Consider the following 14,070-nt stretch of genomic DNA (forward strand, 5'->3'; position numbering starts at 1 on the left):
TCCCATTGCTGTGGCGGTTTTCTGTCCACTTTGGCAGCCTCTCCTAGCAAACACAACAGCCTCGTGCTAATTTATATTGATCTGTCAATTCTTTGCATTTCTACTGTAGCAGAGGGGAGCATACAAGGCCATTTCCATTAAAAGAATATACTGAAGGTGTGCTTCAAATGAAGTTTAGGGTTTGTGTACACAGAGGAGGTTTCTTGTTCAAATTATACATCTTCAGAAGAAAAACAGTATAATATATAATGCAAGGTAAAAAGGATCTTTGTTTTCCTCACTGGCCTGGGTTTCTGACCTCATTGAAAGAGCTACACCTCGAAATGCTTTCAGACTTGACGACCTTTTTTTCCTGTCTCTAACATTAACCTTTGCATTGGTAAAATGCGCATTAACAAGCGTTTTATAACGCTGGTTTTGCAGCTTCATAAATCAGGTAGCAATAATGAATTTTATTTCGACTGCTGACAGCACACTTGAGACCAAAGGCTGGGAGCCAGAGTGATGTGCTCTGGGCGTGTGTGTTTGAGTCAAAGTGAGCTTAGCAGCATCTTTTGCTGCAAAAAAAAGTACAATCTTACGTGATCCAGTGAACGGGATTTTCTCCCCTTTCTTTGTCCAGTGGAAGAGTGAGGGCTGTGCAGAACTGATGCCTTACTGTGCTGAGTGAGATACGGTGGTTTAATTTAAGAGAGGAAAATAAAACTGAGCAAATCCAGAAAGGGGAGGAAGGAGTCCACCTTAGCCCTACGGGCCACGGCTATGGTCCCTTTTTCTAGGATGTTCAAACCAACGTTCATCCCAAAGAAAACGTTTGCAAGGCAGAGATCAAGGGCAGGTGGTTGGTCTCTTGGTATGCGATGGCAAAGGTCTGGAATCCGTAGTTAGCACTGCAAGCCGGGCTTTCAGCTTTCTGTGATGAAAAACCAGGGAGTGGGGTGGAGTGTTGGAAAAATACCTGGAGGATGAAAGAGTGAAGTCGTAAAACATCCTTGGCAGTGTGCAAAATGTACAACCGAAATACTCCATAAAGTCTACTCCTGTTTAGGAGCCCATCTCAGCATATCCTCATCTGTCTTTTATTTAATTAAATACTGAATGAGTGGAATTTTTAAAACTGGAAAATATTTGGTTAATGCTAGTTTTGACAAAGATTCATCTGCATTTGTGGAGGAGTACAAAGCTTTCCTTAACAATGTATTTGTTGATGAGCATGAATAGTTTTCAGTGTGAATTCAGCCTTTACTGACAGTGATGAAAGTTTGAGCATTTGATTTGAGATGAGCTCAAGAGTCTCGCTTCTTGCTGAAATAGTTTAGATTGCTGTTGGAAATACATTAGCACAGATGCTTTGTTCAGTCTGAAGTAGTTACGGTTTCTTTGAGGAAAGAGCATCTCAGAACGTTTCTCATCACGTTTTCCGAGGAGGCAGCATTTAAACAATAGGAGAGAAAGAGTGCAGTGATTCTGCAGTTCAAGAGGAAACTCTTTATTTGTACATGCTGGACTGATACTGAATACAAGATGCTCCGTTTTCAGTGTTTGTAGGGTATGAAGAACATGAGATACCGATGTGTTAGTAGTGTGACCTTTTTTCTCTTTGTTTCTTTACACAAATCAGTTCTCAGTGAACCAGAAACAATTTACTGCCTGCTTAGAAGATGCGGATGCAAACTTGGGTTGCAGCTCATTTCCTGAAAAGCGTCTTGGCTTTGAGTACCAAAATGGGTCGGCAGGAACATTTGTAGATCTTTCTGAAGAGTATAGATTCCTGTGGAGGTGGCTTTAAAGTGCTCCCTGTTTAAGTGATGGAGCTTTACCCAGGAATGAATTTCCCTGCATGCATTGCTGACAGATTACTGAGCTTTCTTAGTAGAGGTCGGTATTATAAAAGAGCTATTGTGGTCTAAATTTACTTACAGTTTATCAATCTGTGGTGGTTCCTCATATTTCAAGACAATTAAATTAAAACCGTATTCCCTGAAAATAAACCGTTTCAGAACAAATATGAGGCCTTGGTACTTATTTAAAAAATGTTCTTTAAGCTTCAATGATTGTTTGCTGCTACCCATATCTGCAACCATGCTGAATCAAGCTATAGCTAAGTGGAAAGTTAAATGTATTCCTGAGGTGTTAGTATCTACATCTTATTATTTGCAGTCTCTCAGAGAAAGCAAAAGTGACTACAAATAGCACTATGCCAGAATCTGGTTTCTTGACCAACAATGGTACTTCAGCAACCGGTTCATTCTAAAGTGGTCACAGTTGTTGGTGACAAGAGGCTTTGTATTTGAATACGGCACAGGTTTTGGTCCATGTGAAAACAAGTCTGAATGTTAAATATTTTCTGACACTTTGGAGTTACTGTTCTCTTCCCATTTCTACCCTTTATTTCCTAGTTTGCTGTTTCTCGTATCAAAGAACCATTATATCTATATATTGTCACCACTTCACAGACTTGTGGTTTTTTGCATTTGGAGAAGGCAAAGGTTAAACCTTTGCCCTTTTGGTTTATCTTTCCATAATAACAAATCATCTTGCTTCAGCAGCCAGTAGATGGATGAAACTGCTAACCTGGGGAATCAGTTTCAGTGCTCTGCTGTTCATCGACTGAAAGATAACACAAATACTTGTATTCAATTCTGCAGACCCCCACCAGTGAGCGAAAGTGCACCAAAAGGAACCGTGGTCGCAGTTGTTACAGCGGCTGCCTTGAACCAGACGATCGTGTATTCGATTGTTTCAGGAAACGAAGAGGGTAAGTACTAATATCTTTGCCTTAGTGATTACACTGAGCTTAGTGAGAGCATAAGAAGCCTTTGAGAAAAAGTGATTGGAATAAAGCTGCTGAGGCAAAATCTCACCTCACCTGTACAAATGGGAGCGACTGCCATTATCAAACCTTTAGAGATCAGCTCAAGATCAGATCAGTTAGCAGAATTACAAGGAAAATTAAAACGCGGTGAAATTTGCACTTATGTGAAAATCCACGTCAGTGCTACATGGTGTGAATGCATGGCATCCTGAAATAAGAATAGAAACGGCCGTGATGCCATTGTACTTCTTGCTTAGAAATCTGGTTTCAGGCATTGTAGACTTTACCATTCTATAGGCACAAGTATTAGATTAGAGCCTGATATTTAAACCAAACATCATTCCTACATTTGCATCCTTCTCAGGTATTGTCTGTGATTCACCTTGAAATCTCTAAGCAAAATCACACTAAATTATTTGGAGGGATGTGGAAGAATTCCCGGTCCCATCCTCATTTTTGTGAGAGTGGCTGTTTGTCTTACCTGATCTTGCCAGCGTGTCCTCGAGTCGTCTTTTTCCAGTACCAGCTCAGATTCAGCTGCTGTGCTCTTTGGAAGAAGAGTTGTGTGAGCTTTTAGAGGCCTGAGGGAGGGATGGGCAGAAATGTCCTAAGACAGTGTCAGAGAATCGTGTCGTCACCAAAACAGCAGCACTTAGACATTTTAAAAAAAATTTATGCATCTTAGAAAGTAACTTCTGTTTATGCTGGATTTCAGATGTGTTTGGTATTAATAACAGAACAGGCGTGATCTCAGTTAAAAAGACTCTGGATTATGAAAGCGTGAAAAGCTACGAGCTTCGAGTTCAAGCAGACTCCTTACAAGTGGTGCGATCCAATCTGCCTGTTCCTTCCAAAAGTAAGTTGAAAACTCCTTTTTTTTAAATCAGTTTTGGGTATACATATGTATTGTTATTTTTTTAGGATACTGATAGCTGCACTCTCACTAGGGACCTCATTTTGTTATCAGAAATACAGCAGTGACCATGGGATGTAAACAGAAGAGTGTGTTTGTGGATTTCTACGCTTGCCTTCCGTACGTGGAGCTGATGAGGCTTGAGCTAAATCCTCCCGAGTCATGTTGATGTTACACAGCTGTAGGTCTCACTGACACAGATAGAAGTCATAGTTTTTATCTATACGGAGAGCTGGTGACACCAGCTGAACATTTCCAGTGTAACAGGGCTGTTTGGATGGAATGGTCCCAGATACCTTTTCATAAACACATAATTCAGCCCAAATACAGGCTTGGTAACATCACACGAGATGCTGGGACGCTACCGAGGGGAACGGGGGACAGATACACGGCACGAGTGACAGGAGAAAACTAAAAAAGACTCCTTCAGCACTGCTGAGGGGCTGCAACCTTGACTGGGAGCAAACTGGAGGCGAGGACCTGCTGTGACAAAGGCGAGAAGTTCTTGGCAGCGTCGCTAGGCAGGAAAGGGTTTATTTACAGACTGGTTTGCTTTGGCTCTGTCTTGTGGTGAGGGTTTTCTTTTTCCTTTTAATGGTTTTATTTTTCTAATAAAAGGTCTTGTGATGAGTTTTATCATCCTTCCTGTAAGGATAATGTCTGGCAAGTCTGGCCTTGGAACAACCGGCTCACTTAGTGTCCTGTCCCATCCTGTACAGCTTCCTATTTAAGCTACAGTTGGATGAAAAAAAGGAAAGAAACCTCGTACTACAGAGTGTCTTGGTATATACTTGGTATATATCTTCACACAGACTGTTTGTTGACTCAGGTTTTTCTCCTGTGTTTTTAGTCTCTGCAAGTCCGCGTTTTCACCTGTTCTAGCCAAGGAGACTCATGGATGCAATGAAAATAAGCCCAGGGTGGTGGATTGTTGCACTGAGAAAAGGGCGGTGGGGAACTAAATGTTTGTTTAAAGGCTATGAAAATATTACCTTCTTTCATTTCAAATTGAAAGTAAGATAATTTCAAGTCATTTGTTCTGCAGTCACGAGCTGTGATCCAGATCTGTTGCAGGTGGCTGGAGCTTTTTTCTCCTCTGCACTTCCACCAGTGTTTGTTAATCATAGAGCAGATCTTCAGCACTGGGAAAAAAACAAGCTCATCCTGACCAAAAACATCCTCGTGAACTAATAGGTCGTAGGGAAAACTTCAGGCTCTTTCATGTATAAATGTCTCTCCAGGAGACACTGCAGCACCAGCTCATTGCATCCCCCGTGTGAGCTGAGGAATCCCCAGCAAGCCAGGCTTTGGGTACCTGCTCCTGCTTGCTCTGTGTGTGTAATTCATTCAAAATAGGACATTTCATTGATATTCTGAAACGACTAAATACAAATGGAGCTCAGATTTACTGCAGACTTCAGTTTTATGCAGATAACTGGTATTTAGTTACCCGTCAATCCAGAGAGGCAGGTGGAGGGAGATATTGTTAGAAAAATGCCAACACCAGACTGTTTCTAAATGTCAGTGAGATTTGGGCTCTTATCAAAGTGCGTACATAATAAAACCATACAATTTTTGGAAGCTCCCAGTAATATAATGAACAATTCTAGCTTGACTGCATCTTTCAAAGCGTTATTGGCAGTACGATGCTGTAGGGATCGTGCTGCCATGGTCTTTGTTCTGATCTCAGTTCCCAAGGAGAGCTCTGTGTGACAAGCCAGGGGCAAAAAGCCGTGCATCTGTCACTGATGTTAAACCGACACTTTTCCACCCGGGTAAGAGATAATTTGTTGTGCCCACGCCCAGGCACAGAGAGCACTGGGCAGAGGAGGACTCGGAGCACGGCGCGATCCCCTTTTGACCCTTGCTGCAGGGACGAGGGAGCTATGGTGGCTTCTTTGCTTTTGCTGCCCACTGCGGGCCCTTTGGCTGGCGCTTGAGCCAAAGTGCCACCCCAGCATTGTCAAAGGTGACAAAGGTGTTCGGGACTGACAGAGACCTTCCCGCACCACGGGTTGTGATCCAGAGTTAATAGTCGGAAGGGTTAGAAGGGAAGGGCCACCCTTCACTAAACGGGCTGATTCAGCAGTCCTTTTTTCTATAATTAGTCTTCTAATTATTGTTCTGATGGTTAGGATAGTAGCTGTGAATATTAGGAAACTCAGCTCTAGTTTATTTCAGTGCCACTTTGGTGCATATGCTTAAGTGTATTGTGTGTAGATCAGAGGTCAAAACTCAGACTTTTAGTGATAGTGATTTAAACAGGATGCGATTCTGTTTCTTCGGGGTAAAGATACTACTGTAGAACTTGCTTGTGATACTGAAATTGGTACTTCATGAATATTTGCTTACATATTTTTAAAGTTCTTCAAGATATTAGACTTAACGGGCTTCGGTATTTGGGAACATGCCATAAAATGGGGTGATAGACTATAGCCTGAGACACTGTATGGGGGGTGACAGTTAGTTCATTAGGCTTTCTTGATGAGTTTTGATCAGGTTAAACGCTACTTCAGAGTGAGGTGAGAAGGAATGAATCGAACGCACAACTGTGGACTGCGGTGACAGTGAAATGACGAACCACTTGGGAGAAAGGTGACTTTGAATGCGCTTGTCTGGAATTCCATGACATTGAATTAATGCAGCACCCTGAACCAGATAAGGCAGCACTGACGAGCCACTAAACAGCGCGGAATTTTACGAAACTCACAAGAGGGTACCAAAGTGGTTTTAACTGTGTGGTATCACAGAAACTAATTACACAGAAGTAGGACTTTGAGATTTCATCGGTGGAGTAGAAAAGTGGATGATATTGCATTAGGTGTAGCGAAGCTTATCACTCAGTGATCGTGCCAGCTGATAGTGTAGTAATAACTGAATAAATAAATGAGGAGAGAAAGTAAATTGAGATGCTGTTTGGAGTATGAGAACATAAAATTGGTCACTTAACCTGGGTTTTTAAAATATGATGCTAAATCATGCGAAATCACACTCTTACTTTTCGCAGAATCTAACTCCTTAAATGAGTTACTTTAACCAGAACTTTATTATTTGAAGTTCCGGTACATTTTTACCTCATTTGAATGGAAGAGAAGTTAGGTTTTCTGATTATAGCAAGTTTAAAAGGCTGGAATTCTGGCTTGAGGAATCAGCAGCTGCTGATGCTGAGACATGAAGGACCTTCAGTATTAATGGACTTCTCCGATTCAGTTCAATTTAGCAGCCTGAGTTTTTTTCCGTCTGCGCTTTGCTTCTTAGGTTATCTATCACAAGAGACAACAGTCTAGTAGTATACTGTAGGTCACATTAGGACTGTGATTATTAGCTTCCAAAGAGAGGCTTTCAGCTCTCCCTCAATGGATAAGACAAAAAGAAAAGGAAAACTGGTGTGTAAGGGGAGCAGCCCAACGCTGCGTGTGGCAGGATGTGTCGTGCAATCTGTCACCGAGCAAGGGAATGGATCACCACGATTAATCACCTACTAAACCAGAGGTACTTCTTGAACTAGAACAGGAGAAACATCATCTTTTACTTGATTAGAACACTGTCAGCTCTTTGTGAAGTTTTCATGGGCACCTCGCTGTCCTGCAGTTTGGTACCCAGGACAAAGCAACAACCTTGTTGTGGCAAGGGAGGACAGGACAGGAGGAACCAGAAGGGCTTAAGGGGAACCAGGGGGAGCAGCAAAGAGAAAGCGCTGCCTAAGTGCAGTAAGAAAGAGCAGAAGGGGTGAAGAGAGGGTTTTACTGCCAAAGTAAACTGGTCCCAGTTTGAAGAACCAAAGCATTAGTGGGCATCTGGTCCCTGTGCCAGACAGAGGAACCGTGCGCTGGGGTGGGAGACACCAGGGCTTCCCGCTTTGATCTGGAGAGAAGGGCATATTTACAAGAGCCCCAGAATACGTTTGCTTGTAAACATCACTGACGAAAGGGCCCTCCAGATTCCTCTGAGCACAGAAATGGAGGATTCAGTCTCATGTTTTCCAGCATCTGAGCAGAGCGCATCTTGTCATTCCCTAAGTCTGTACACACGGCCCTTTCAGCCGCAACCATGGTGGCGTTTGCTCTCCGATCCTGATTTATCACAATCTGTGTGTAGCTTCCTGCCCGGCTGCTCAGTGACGCAGCCCCCAGGCTCTGCCCTTCTGCCCGCCCCGGACCTGCGTGCAAACAGATGGTTTAAAACTCAAACCTTGCAGGCAAAGGTGGCACCATTTGGCACAGTGCTGCGTTGGGGTTTGTCTTAGTTACAAGTTACCTCTGTCAGCAGCTTCTTGCTCAGTCAGTTGTTGAGAGGGAGGCCAGAGGGAGTGGGTTTGCCTGCAGGTTGCTCAGCTGTAGATTTTGTGTTGTTTTGCTTGTCTCTAAAACTGTGAGATGCCTCTGAACTCACATTCTCGTGGCAGGGGTAAGAAGGAGGGTTTCTTGTGTTGTGGACTTGTAAATACAGGGGAACTCTCCCCTACATCCCTGATCTTGTCACCTGCATCTTCATTAGAAATTTCATGGCATCACTCATAGTCCCACTGTCATCTCTCCCACATCCTGATTTTTCCTTGTGCTTGCATTCTTGCTGACTCAACTGACTCTAATTAAAGAGCCGGGAAATGAAGAACAGCAGGCGTGTATTTCACGCTCCTAGAGATGCAGGATTAATGGCAGAACCACATGGTCGATTTTAATTGTTGACTTTTCAAGTAGCCTTACATTTTTAGTTTCAGACGTGTTGCTGAGGTTTGTGGGGCTGGTGTTTTATAAGCTGGCTGCTGTGCCAGTCCCTGAATCTGGGAGACGTAACAGATGGACAAAATCCGCTAGGGAGCCTGAAGAGCTGCGAATCTGCTTCCTCTGCCACACAGCTCTGGGGTCCTTTCCCTGAAACCGACTTCAAATTGCTCTGGGCAGCAAAGCAGTGTGTTTTAGAGAGACTGCATAAAATGCGAGCTCCCTTTCAATTAATTATTTCCTAGTAAAAGATATTTTATATTCATTTGAATCAGACCTTGGCTCAGCACTGTTCCAAATACGTTGCAGTTTACATCTCATCGAAGGTTCTTTCTGCACTGTTCTCGATCAGCTACCGCATATGAACTTCTTCAGGCTTTATGGGCACATGCTGATTTAGATTAAAATGCCATCGAAAAATATTCAGGGCTGGTTCCTATTTGGTTCTGCCAAATTTAGTAAGGCGAGATCGAGTGCAGCTGCGGTTCGGTTTATTTTACCTACCAAAGCACAAAGTCTGCTCGACAGACTTACAAGGTAGTAGTAAAGCAAAGTGCTATTGAACCCTGTCAAATTACAATTCTCATTCCCACTTTGATTAAAATGCACTTTAAAAAGCGAAGGACCTGCTATTACCTACTGCAGAACAAACAGCCGCTGACTAAACTGGATACAGACTTTTTATGTTAAAATTGCCAATGCGTGAAGAGCAGCTGTATCAACGGCTGCTTTAGTGTGTTGTGGAAGACAAGTGCAATATCATTGGTGAAAACATAATGTAAAACAAGTGTGGTAACACTCAAAGCGTAGTTGACACTGTCCCAGTGTTCAAAATCATTCCGTTTAGCTGAATTTCTGCAGTCTGGTGAGGAGCTCCAGGCTCATGGGACTCAGGGATGTTATTAGCACTACTCAGATAAGCGGAGATACCTGAAAAGAGTTTTCTACAAGTGTGTTTGGGAAAAACTTCTAGAAACACCGGTACACACTGGCTCTGGAGCATGCTCTGACCAGGCCCTGGGGTTTTCGTGGCTGTTCTGTGTTCTCTTAGTCATTCCTGATCTGCTGGTTTGGTGTCTTGCAGAGGATCCTCAGGCTTCCCTTGGAGCAGCTTTCAGGATGTTTTCGCTCTCCCTAAGCAACTCACACAAGCAGAAAGATGCAAATGCCTCTTTTTCTAGTCTTGAGAGTGATTATTTACCTGGAGCAATGCATGCGGTGTATTTGGTTCTTCGAAATCTTATATGCTGAAGCTGACTCGCAGGCAGCTGCAGATCTGTATACTCAGGGGCTGGAAGAGCAGATGCAGATGGGACACAGGAGCCCTTGCAGGAGATTGCGATGCAGAAACTCCCTTTGCCGTGTATCATCTGGGAGGCTGACGGCTCCTTTATGACTGTTGAACTAACTGGTGTGAAAAATACAGATAATAAATGTGTCTTAGCAAGAAAAATGTGCAGTAAAATTAAAGGACCTGCTTAGCAAATATTATCTGCATACCTTTTGTTACAGCTGAATGGGAGTGGTCATGACGCTGTTTTCTTGTCTGCAGTTTTTGGCCACCTCGGCAGTCCTGTGCTGCCTTGTCCAGGGCAAGGTGTTTTCTTCTTTCCCCTGGCCAGCTCTTCACATAGCTCAGTGCGTTATAAGAATTATACTTTGATTGCATGAGGTCTCACAATAAGTACCATGGAGGAGTAAATTCTGCTTTCAACTACGAGACTCCGTGAAAAAAAATGTAACGGGAGCTGGATTCCAGATTTAGGATACCAAAGAAGCAAGGTTTTACATACGTGGGATACAAAATTTCCCCTCTGGAAGACGAGTGCAAATGTTGGTGTCCTTTAGAGTGCCCAGTCCTGCCCACAAGAGCATCAGTAGCTAACAATGCACACCATAGAGTGGATGCTGTTGCCTCCCTTCAGGTACCAGAGAAGAAGGCTAGAGCCACACAAACCCTGTTTAGAACAAGCAGTAAATGTTTGGAATAGGAAGAAGAGTCTGACGCTGTAACTGGAGTCTGGAAGAGCCCCGTGTGCAGGGGATGTCTGAGGAAATCCAGCAGAGCGGTGGGGAAATCCTCCCAGCCAAGGAAGGGTCTGGCGCGACCTTCACACGTGTGGCACAGTTCCTGATTTCAGTGTGGGTTTATCTGGTGTGAGCTGAAGGCAACCTCTGTCCGAGGCTGGGAGTCGCTCCCCGCGGGCAGCCGGAGCTTGGAATGGGATGAAAAGCAGGCGGTGGTGGGGAGTTCACAGATGCCACGTCCCCTCCGTCTGCCAGGGTGAACAGAATACAAGCTGCGGGTAAAAATCAAGCGATAAGATAGAAGGAAGGTAGATGTTTAATTTAACACTAACGATGCTCATGTCAGCTGGTATATATGCAGGTTATCTAATTTGTTTTGTTTGTAGTGCAATGACTTTCATTTCTCATTTTCAAAGCATTCAGCCATCGCTAAGCAAATCAGCACTTTGGCAGCTCAGAGAAGCGCCAGCAAATGAGGCAAATTGCAAAGCAAACTTTGCAGGAGGCTGAGCCGCCTCACCAAAACTGGCTTCAAATGGTGAAGATAGCGAGCGCTATGCAAAAGAAGTTTGATTTGTATTACGAAGAGCTGGTGCAGCTTATTCAACACCGAGTCCTGCCAGTGCTGACCGTGATACAATGAGGATTTTCCCTACAGCGATACACTGGTGCTGATCATTGATGGAACTGGTGATTAGCTCAGCAGGGCAAGGTCACTCACACACATCACCTGTAATCCCGCTCCTGTCGCCTTCTGCCCTAAAGGGTGTAGCTGCACTGAGAAAACCTGCCTGGAAATCTAATTTTTCTCAACAGGGCTGCAGTTTCTAACTCTGCCTTAGTATTGCAGCCAGAAACATTAAGGATCTGATTTAACAGGAGAGATTTCTGAGTATTTGCAGGACCTCACAATACCTCTTTGATTGAAATTCTTCTTTACTGTAATAAATAAAGTAGTCAAGGTAAGACGTGTTATTTTAAAATGGACATAAGTGAGCTAGAGATGATTACAAATAGACCATTATGTCCACATTACACACGTTAAGATGTTGGATTAGGGTGTTTTTTCTCACGTCTGTAATGAGAGTTGATCATGAAGTCATTTTCCTGGGAAGTACCAACACCTCCAAGCTGTATAACATATCTGCACAGAGCGGTGTGGAAGGGGAATCATTGATTATTCCTCTGGGGAAATGTCATTTCCTGTCTTTTCCTTGGTCATTTTTTCTCCTCTCTTTCCTAATGCACTGGATGCCATTTTAAATGTTTTTCTCGGATTTCTATTACTTTTATGAAGTCCTCATTTGTTTGCCATCAGTTGGACCGTTGGATGGACAGAATGTCTTTGGTGGCTTTGGCAGCCTAAGAAATAGTCTGCGTTTTAATTTTTGTTGTCCCCTAAAGATACAGCTCCTAAGCTCTTCCTAAATGAGCCTGTGTTTTGATGCTAAGTCTGAGCAGCATGGCACCTGTGCAACATTTAAATTACCCTGGCACTGAAACGAGTTAGGAAAACCAACTCTGAAATGATGCAATTTATCACTGGAAAATGTGGTTTTAATGAACTGGGTATCATCATTTCCAGCAGTCTTTCTGGATTATACAATTCTGAAAGAGACAAACAGATGTTGTATAGATTACTGCGCCATTTAATCTTTTTTGCACTAAGTCCATAATGTTCGCTCGATGTTTTTTCCTTGCAGAAGGAGAGAGATACTTATTGTTCAGTGGGCTGGATCAGTAACCGTTTAATAAAACACAAATTAACAGCTGTATTTTCCTCAAAGATGTATTGAACCTCTAGGAGAGAAATAATACTTGTTGAGTTCCCCTGGGCCAGGCCAGGTTTTGATGAAGCCAAACTTGGGCGTGCCCTCAATTAACACGCTAAATTCGTTAGAAGTTGAGGCTGATTAGCACATGCTGGTCAGACCTGTCAGGTGTTTGTGCTTTATGGCTCAAGCAGGTACAGAGAATGCTCTGTTGATCTGCAACGTGAAGTCTTGTGGTGTTCGTCCCGAGGATGTTTCTGCCCGCGCTATAGTATGAACATGTGTGAGTTTGCAGCAGAATCCCCCACCAGGCATTTGCGTGGGCATTAGCAATCATTAAAATACATAAAACAAGCGACACGTGAAGCGGAAAAAGCGAACGGCTGTTTGCAGCATAACTACCAGTGTCCATCACCTGTTCCTTCCTCTTTCCAATGCTCCTGAGAAGCTCATGTGGCCAGAATCTGTGTCATTAAAGTACAGTATTTTTGCTTGTGCTTTTCCATTTATTTGAAAAATAAGTTACAGATCTTTTCTTATATTTTCCTCAGTTTGCTTTCTGCTTTTTGCATCCAGGTGAATTCAGAGACCTCTAGTAGCAAAGTGCAGGTGTACAGATAATGGGAATCACTTGTTATAAAGGTACAAATTTCAGCTCAAGATTCATTCAGAAAATATGGCAAATGCAGAAACAATAAATATTTTTTTTAAATCTCTTTAATTCCTTCAGTTTCATAGTTTTCATACCAAATGTGCTATTATTTCTAATGTGTTTATTTTTGCAGTTTTGTCCATGCTCTGTTTTGGGCTTTAAACATTTGTACTCCAGTAAGCATTAAAGATTTCTTGCCAAATACTGTATGTATACTTTTCATCCCTTCTTTTAGGTAATACAGCAAAAGTGTTCATTGAAGTGAAGGATGAAAACGACCATGCACCTGTCTTCACCAAAAAAATGTACATTGGAGGAGTGTCTGAAGATGCCAAAATGTTTTCTTCTGTGCTTAAAGTTAAGGTAAGACTGAGATTTATTTTAAATAACATTCACTTGCAGTGGGTAAATATTTACTCACTGGTTTGATTTTTCACAGGAGGTTACGCAATGTGTTTCTCCTAAAACTGCTTGAGCTCCTCAGACATGGGCAGGAATTTCCATGTTATTTGTTTTTTATGATCAAGTGTAGTAAGCACAGAATGGGTGGTTCTTTTGATGAAATGAGTGTTTGAGCAGGAACATGAGTGCAATGGTTTCCATTTGTGTGCATGTGAATGACACGCGTCAGCCTGGTATCCTGGGAGTTCCCAACACAAGGTTGATTTGGAGCTTAGAAGAGTTTTGCAGGTTTGATTTCTATTGAATTAACGTGCTTGGTTCTTCATTGAAAGATCTGTAGCTATCATTTTAGATGCGTTAATATTTAAAGGATTCTTTTATGCTCAGCACTACTTTTGACCCTAAATCCTTCTGGCCACTTTGGCAGCAGAATGGTTCTGCTTTCAAAAGGAAAGAGGAGTTTTCTGTTTCGGCTCAGCAATGCCATTTCAGGTCCGTGCACTGTGACACAGTTTGTGAGTAAAATTGATTATCTGTAGGTTTTTTATTTATTTCTTTTCTAAAAAAAAAAAAAAAGGGAGTAAATTAAAGGAAATATAATATATAGAAAGTAATTAGCATCAGACAGAAAAAATAGCTTAGAATAAAAGCTGTTTGTTTTGTGTAACATGCTTTGTGATGCAGTGTCTTGTGCCAGAGATGGCCGGAGCTGCCGCGCCTGCCCAAGTCAGCTCATTTCCCCTCCCGCATCTTTTGTCGCCTTA

General features: G+C 42.7%; 1 protein-coding gene across 12 annotated transcripts in view; it reads left to right on the forward strand.

The window, feature by feature from the left end:
* The window catches only part of PCDH15 (protocadherin related 15), a 684,798-nt gene that overhangs the window by 616,675 nt on the left and 54,053 nt on the right, over positions 1–14,070 (forward strand). For all 12 annotated transcript variants that reach the window (XM_071811575.1, XM_071811571.1, XM_071811570.1 and 9 more), the window contains 3 exons: positions 2,649–2,758; positions 3,531–3,671; positions 13,140–13,267. In XM_071811575.1, coding sequence (XP_071667676.1) covers positions 2,649–2,758; positions 3,531–3,671; positions 13,140–13,267 — 379 coding nt within the window. The remainder of the gene's footprint in view (positions 1–2,648; positions 2,759–3,530; positions 3,672–13,139; positions 13,268–14,070) is intronic.

Source organism: Patagioenas fasciata, chromosome 8 (assembly GCF_037038585.1).
Source record: "Patagioenas fasciata isolate bPatFas1 chromosome 8, bPatFas1.hap1, whole genome shotgun sequence".
Classification (NCBI taxonomy): domain Eukaryota; kingdom Metazoa; phylum Chordata; class Aves; order Columbiformes; family Columbidae; genus Patagioenas; species Patagioenas fasciata.